Here is a 7,246-nt window from a genome sequence, read left to right as displayed (position 1 = left end):
TTGCACTGTTCGTGCAGTGACAGTCAGCACTTGTAGTATTGAGGAGATGATTGACATATATGCATGCAGCCATCTCCATGTTCAAGATCATGCACCATTTGAAACATAATCAGTCATTTCAACTCCTTCACCAGGATGGCAGTGAAGACTGGCGGAGGTGGGAGGAGCTACTGCAGCTGATCTGGATGCTTCTTCTGAGCTACGAGGAAGTCATGAAAGGTGTGTGTGTGTGTGTGTGTGTGTGTGTGTGTGTGTGTGTGTGTGTGTGTGTGTGTGCTTTTGTCTCGTCCACTGTTGTATTTGTTATGGATAAAGATACTAACTGGATCGTAAATGCAAAACAACCTCTAGCAGGAATTGATGGGGCAAACCGTCTTTTGGTATCTTGCGGAGTTAGATGGCGTAGGCAGCATGTGCGTCTGTTTTTATTGCTACTTTTTAGGTTTAGGGAAAGCTACCTTCATAAATCTAGGGTTGGATTCTGGTAAACAAAAACAGTCTGGAGATTGGTCGGCTTTTTCCTAATATTTGTGCAAAATCTGCATATTACTCTACTTTGTCAATCTACATGCTTCTTTGGTTTCAGCCGTCGTCTTTGCCGGTTCCACATCCTTCAGCTTGTCAACAAATCCATGTGTACATTGTCCATCAGGGGTCTGGAAGCGTGAAAATTAGCTACTCTCCGCAACTTAAGGGGGGATCAGTAGCAAAAAATACCAATTCTCGCATAATGGGGCTTTAAGCTAAAGATAGGCCCCCAAAAATAGGGCATAGGTAAAAATAAAATCACAAAGTTTCCCTTAAAATGTTGGTATACTAGTGTGTGTGTCTTCCAGCACTTGTTAATCAAAGTGATTCTCTTGATTTTGCAACATGCAGACAACAAGTAATGTGGAGCTGTTGCTGCTGTCAGTGTCACACCTTGTTTATATAGCTGTGTAAACCATCCATAGAGCTCAATGGAGTCTGGCTAGATTGATATAGATGTTTGATGTGTTAGACGCAAGCCTCTTTTCTGTACTTTAATCCTCTATATATCTCTTAATATCCTCTATATATCTTATAATATTCTCTATATATGTCTTAATATCCACTATATATCTCTCAAAATCCTCTATTTATCTTATAATATTCTCTAAATATCTCTTAATATCCTCTTTTATATCTCTTGATCTACTCTATTTATCTCTTAATATCCTCTTTTATATCTCTCGATCAGGTCACCTCCGCTGTTCGATCACAGAGCGGTCCACCTACAGCCGTGCCCCGACCTGGACGCTGAACGACAGCCTAACCCCAGCCGTGGTGCAGGAGGCTGCCGATGCCTTTCTGGCCCGGACAGAGAGAGACCTGGGCTTCTCCCTCCCCACACACGTGCAGGAGTCTCTGGCTCTGCTTCAACAACATCTACTGGACACTTACTAGATTTGTTTATAGTCAGATTTTTTTTTTAAATTGTATTTGTGTGTACAAACTTGAAATGCCAAATGATTATAGCGTTTATTTATTGTTTTAAAACATTATTTGTTTGTGTACTTTCTTTCTTTCTGCTCATGGGTGGCCGGGTACTTCTGAGCGCCCCTGAAACTACTGGGTGGCGCGTGCAGCGGGAGGGGACGCTTATCGGGTGAATTACATCAATGGAAGACAGTAACAAGCGCCACTTTTAAAACCAGCAAGAATATTTTTTTTATGAAGTGAATACAGTGAGGGAATTGTAGCTTACAGAGATGGTGGGTGTTTCACTGGGAGGTGACGCTTATCGGGTGAATGGCATCAATGGAAGACGATAATAAGCGCCACTTTTAAAACCAGCAAGAATATTTTTTTATGAAGTGAATACAGTGAGGGAATTGTAGCTTACAAAGTTGGTGGGTGTTTCTCAAAGTCACTGATGCTTCCTTGGTTAAGACGAGTCCTTCCCAGTCGGGTCCTTGAGAGGCGGGGCAAGACTCCTTCCTAGAATTAGGAGAACCAACAATGGAACAGTTTAGCGAGTGTGCAGGTGTGCGTCATTTAAAAGGAACCGCCTTCAAATTCTGTGCTCCTTTTATAATAAACGGCTCTGGTGTGTACGCATAGGATTGTGGGTGCTTTAAGAACGCAGAGGATTGTGGGTGCTTTAAGAACGCATAGGATTGTGGGTGCTTTAAGAACGCAGAGGATTGTGGGTGCTTTAAGAACGCAGAGGATTGTGGGTGCTTTAAGAACGCAGAGGATTGTGGGTGCTTTAAGAACGCAGAGGATTGTGGGTGCTTTAAGAACGCAGAGGAGACTCCAGTTGCATCCCTGAAAATTCTCTGAACGAAGGACTCGAAGGATCCTAGACATCAGAACAGTCCTTTGGCGGGATTTGATGACGTAGCACCCTTGAAACGCAACCGTCAAGGATCCTTCTTTGACTTTGAGAAACACCCAGCATGTTGAGGTTTCTGTCACTGACTGAACACGTCAGCACAACGTCAGCTCTGAACATGTCAGCACAACTTCAGCTGAAATGTACACGGTTTAATCAACAGCTGAAATGTAGACGGTTTAATCAACAGCGGCAAAATTTAGCAAAATTCAACTGTTATCTCTGCCTTGGGGGAATCCTAACGTTCCCTAGAAATCCTGTTGTTAAGCAGACTCATATTGATGCTGCCGCTGGAGAGATATAGTTGTGTCATGCTCAGAAGTGACGTTGTGGAAGTGACGTTGTGGTAGTGCCAGGCCTTTTAAGCGCGTGACCTATTGACCTCGATGGCCTATTGACCTCTATAGGCCAAATTGACATACACTGTTTCTGCAAAAGTTCTTAGGCTGAGAAAACTCAAAATTGTACAAAAGCATATGAGGAATGCAATTAGTGAAGGGAACAAGAAGAAGGGTACATAAACATTTATATTCAAATTAAACAGAGGATTTTAAGGCATAGATACTCGATAATAGTCAAGTCCTTTTAGTGTTTAAAAATGCAGTTGTGTTCCATTCTTCAACTGGTGGATATTGGCTTTCCTTTCAGACCATTTGCACTTCCCACATAAGATGAGAAGATAAAAATAAAAAAAAACATGACTTCTGTCCATATCCTTTTCTGATAGTAAAGAATAACTTCTCTTTTCTGCAAATTAAACGTAGTCCCACAGAACACATCAAATATACACTTACCGGCCACTTCATTACGTATAACGGTTCAACTGCTCGTTAAAGTAAATATCATATTAACCAATCACTGGGCAGAAACTCAATGCATGGTCAGGCATGTAAACATGGTCAAGACAAGAGGATCTTAAATTCAGACCAAACATCAGAATGGGGAAGAAAGGTGATGTAAGTGACTTTGAACGTGGCCTGGTTGTTGGTGCCAGACGGGCTGGTCTGAGTATTTCAGAAACTGCTGATCTACTGGGATTTTCACGCACCACCATCTCTAGGGTTACAGAGAACGGTCCGAAAAAGAGAAAATATCCAGTGAGTAGCAACTCGCCGGGAGAAAATGCCTTGTTGATGCCAAAGGTCAGAGGTCAGAGGAGAATGGCCAGACTGGTTCAAGGTGATAGAAATGCATGATGTTCCCCCCATCGTTCTCCTCCCTCTCTCCTCATTCCTCGTCTCCTCCGGCAGCAATAGAGGGTCCCTTCAAAATTGAAGGTTGCTGCCTTGTTGCCCAAATAGACGGGTAACTTTAGAGTAAAGGCGTCTTCCAAGAACGTGGGATTCAAACGGCCCTTCAGAGGTGCCATAGAATGCTTTTATTTAGTCTTTGAGATTGTTCTCTGATGTCTAGATAGAAGGTCTGTGACTTTGGTAGGGGCAAAAATACAGCTCTTGACAACCCTGTGATTTGGCCCTAGAATGAAACAAGCCATTTCCCTTTTTTGGTGAGCTCATTATTACGGATGATGAGCTCTGCTCTGATTGGCTAGTTAACAGCGAGGCACCGTGATGGCGCAAACAGACAGACACATGTTGAAATGAATCCCTTAAAACTGAGAGTTCAACCATGTTGCGTTTGGGCATTCAACCGTGTATTCAACACGAGAAGAGGACTTTCCTTTGTGGTTAATTCTAATGTCATGATGGACAGAAATAAGTAGTGAATATAAGTATGAATGTAGTATGAATATTTATTTTTTGCATTAGCACATTAAGCCAGAGGCCTGATTTCAGAATAATAAATGATGCTAACTTTTATATTTCCAACAGTCACCAATATTTACCATATTATCCATTTAAGGGAAATGTCTGCGTTTTAATGGGCTGCAATGAAAGGATATTACAGGAAAGTTTCCTGATCCAAAGTGTGAACACAGCTCTACTAGTTTTAGGCTCACCGCCGTCTGAGGAGGTCAAAGGGTACAGATGACCCCAGCCTTGGAGATCATCTAGTGATCTGATGTTATTATTCTTCTAATCCTCCACTCCCATCAGGGACCCTACAGCAGTGCAGCACGGGGCACAGAGCCAAATAAGGCCTGGATTGCCTTGGCACAGCTCCTTGGGTTTAATCAGTCTCTTTTGCTCTCCATATCATATGCTTGTTTTTTGGACAGGCCTACAGTATTGAAAACACATGATTCTACCTTCTTCTACTAACAACTACTAGTGTTATCTGACTGTTGATGACTTTTAGTGTCATTTTGACTGCGCAGATGATTGAAGTTTCTTGTGTAGTGCTCACCCTCATGTGGTCAATAGTGGTACTGTCACCTCTTTATTTTTCTGCTGTCAAGATGATTCAGGACTTGGGAAACTGAATGCTACTGGAATGATTTACATGGTGTCCTCTGACAAGTATTGTTTTTTTTCCTTTTGGCACATTGCTTTTTTTCATTATAAGGACACCCATTGTAGTAGGCAGTAGATTAACATGTATACAGACTTAGCCAGCCTTTTCTGTTGTATTTTTAAAAGATTTTGAATGCAACAAAATGTTTTAGTTTTTTAGTTTTTTACGGAAAATCTTCATTTCACGTGAATTTCACCCTTGACACCTGCCACATGACAACAACTTACCAACTACCTCCTACTATTTCCATTTGTCCATTACATTCTAAGTAGCCTAATAAGAATACATTAGAATATAAATATTTTAATCTATAGATAACGTTTCATGCAGTAGAGAGTTAATGAGTTATATATCTGCAGTACCGTGTTTCTGCCACATGATGAGGGCTGACTGGCTTCACCTCCATGAGATATCGTCACTACAGATGAAACGGAGGCCATCTTTAAACTATTTACAAAATCACCACCAGGGGGTGCAGTGTGCCTGATCCAACATCTACTAAGTTAGACCTGGTGCAAAGACAAGCATTTGAACTGCAGTGTGGTTTGTTGTTTTAAGAATAGTGGATCACAATCAGTTATTATTAAAATGATCAAATCCATCAATAACCTGAAGCTATTATCTGGTTATTATTAATAAATGAATGTTTTTCCACATAATTTTCATGGATTACTATTTAATTAATATTTAATTTATTACATATTACTCTTAGAGTGGAGGTGACAGACTTAAAACAGTGTTGTATGTCATTCTAGTAATACACAGGAATAGATGTTCAAGTCCTTATGCTATTGGTTCCCACAGCGACCAATCCTCTCACTGTCACATGCAAGTACTCATACCCAACAACCTAACCTACCCGTGTATAACAACTGACCAACCATAGAGTTTGAGCAGCAGGATACAACAGCAAAGCAAAACTGGCTTGTATGAAGTATGTAATTGCTGTACATAATTTTAGTAATACACAGGAATAGATGTTAATTCCTTATGCTATTGGTTTCCACAGCGTACAACAACAACAACAACGCATAACTGGCATAGCCAGTGATAACAGCGCAACACGCATCGCATGTTGAATGGTGGGCTTCAGATGCCTCCCTGATACTTCCAACCCACCAATGACCATCATAAACACAGGTTATATATTTGCCAGGTGTCATGTCACTGAAACCTCTTCTTCCACCTCATAGTTGACACAAAATCCAGCTATTCCAGACACTGGAATACTATTTACTACAGATACTATTAAACATTAATCAAATAATTTTGTGCAGTTTAAGCTCTGTGTCATAAACTTACGTTTTGTTACCATTTGAATATGCTTCCATAGGCCATTGAATGCTGGGCGTGTACAAAAATCCTATATTTTCAAAAAGATATATTGAGAAAATGAGGCAGAACGCCATCACAAATTTTTGAGCAAGGACAGCTTCTCATTGGCGGATGAAAGTTCCATCCTGGGGCGCAAAGTCATTGCGCCCTAACCAATGACATTGTTTCCTATCGTTTCTTATTTCAACACGTTTGGACTATTCGGCGAATCAGAGACCAGAAATTATGATTCCCATCACATAAGCATATTGGAGAGCACCATAGCTAGCAGAAACATTGGTTTGTGAATATGGCGACATCAGTGACTGAAAACTCTGTGGTATCCTTATGTGAAACACCGTTTAATCGACAATTAGATGTTGACAAGAGGAGAGTGAAAGACTTGGGACCCGAACGGATATAAACATTCAGCAGCAGACCACTGATAGCACCCGGAGCTTCTCGTCAAACCTGTAGGCTATGCTAAGCAGAGTTGGTTAGCTGGTTGTTCAGTTAGTAATGCGTTTTTTTGGTTCCCCTGTCTTGTTGTTCCAAAGTCCTGGGTCTGAAACACTCTGGATTACAACGGGAATAAGGGATCTAAAGCCCTTTAATGAAAAATGTAAAAGCATGAATCTGGCCTTCTAAATAACTAATAAACTAAAGCTAAACCTCTTTGGAAGACTGAGTATGTGACTGTCAGGAAGCTAAATTCTCTCCCCTCACTCCCCCCAGCCATATCCTCCAGTCTGACAGGAAGCTGAAAATCCCCCCGCCCCCCTAAAAAATAACTCAAGACTCTGCACTTTAATCACTTGTATTCACTTCTTTAAAATTGTATTACGTATTTATATTATTTATATATATATATAGTATTTATATATATAGTATTTATAACAACTGTACGTGAATCTTTATGTTTACTTAGTATTAGGAAATGTCTTGTCTTATCTGTTGTGCCTGTGCTTCACCGTGGGAGAGTGGGAAACGTCCTATCGATTCCTTTGTATGTCTTAACATGTGAAGAAATTGACAATAAAGCTACTTTGACTTTGACTTTGACTTTGTATTGCAGAGCAGTACATGGTATCAGATTTCAAGCCTAGGAAGTTTGAAGGAGCTAGCTTAAATCCTTTTCTAGTTATAGCAATTTGAAAATGG

At 40.7% G+C, this 7,246-nt stretch overlaps 1 protein-coding gene across 1 annotated transcript in view; it reads left to right on the top strand.

Annotated features, from left to right (window-relative positions):
* LOC105902093 (SUMO-interacting motif-containing protein 1) overlaps positions 1-3,057 on the top strand; it is a 7,686-nt gene extending 4,629 nt beyond the window's left edge. Inside the window, exons 6-7 of the mRNA XM_031587502.2 lie at positions 135-219; positions 1,220-3,057. Coding sequence (XP_031443362.1) covers positions 135-219; positions 1,220-1,425 — 291 coding nt within the window. The 3' untranslated portion in view covers positions 1,426-3,057. The remainder of the gene's footprint in view (positions 1-134; positions 220-1,219) is intronic.
* The last annotated feature ends 4,189 nt before the right edge of the window (positions 3,058-7,246 follow it).

This window comes from Clupea harengus, chromosome 20, assembly GCF_900700415.2.
Source record: "Clupea harengus chromosome 20, Ch_v2.0.2, whole genome shotgun sequence".
Taxonomy (NCBI): domain Eukaryota; kingdom Metazoa; phylum Chordata; class Actinopteri; order Clupeiformes; family Clupeidae; genus Clupea; species Clupea harengus.
The sequence above is the reverse complement of the archived record's forward strand: the minus strand, read 5'-3'. Positions and strand labels throughout refer to the sequence as shown.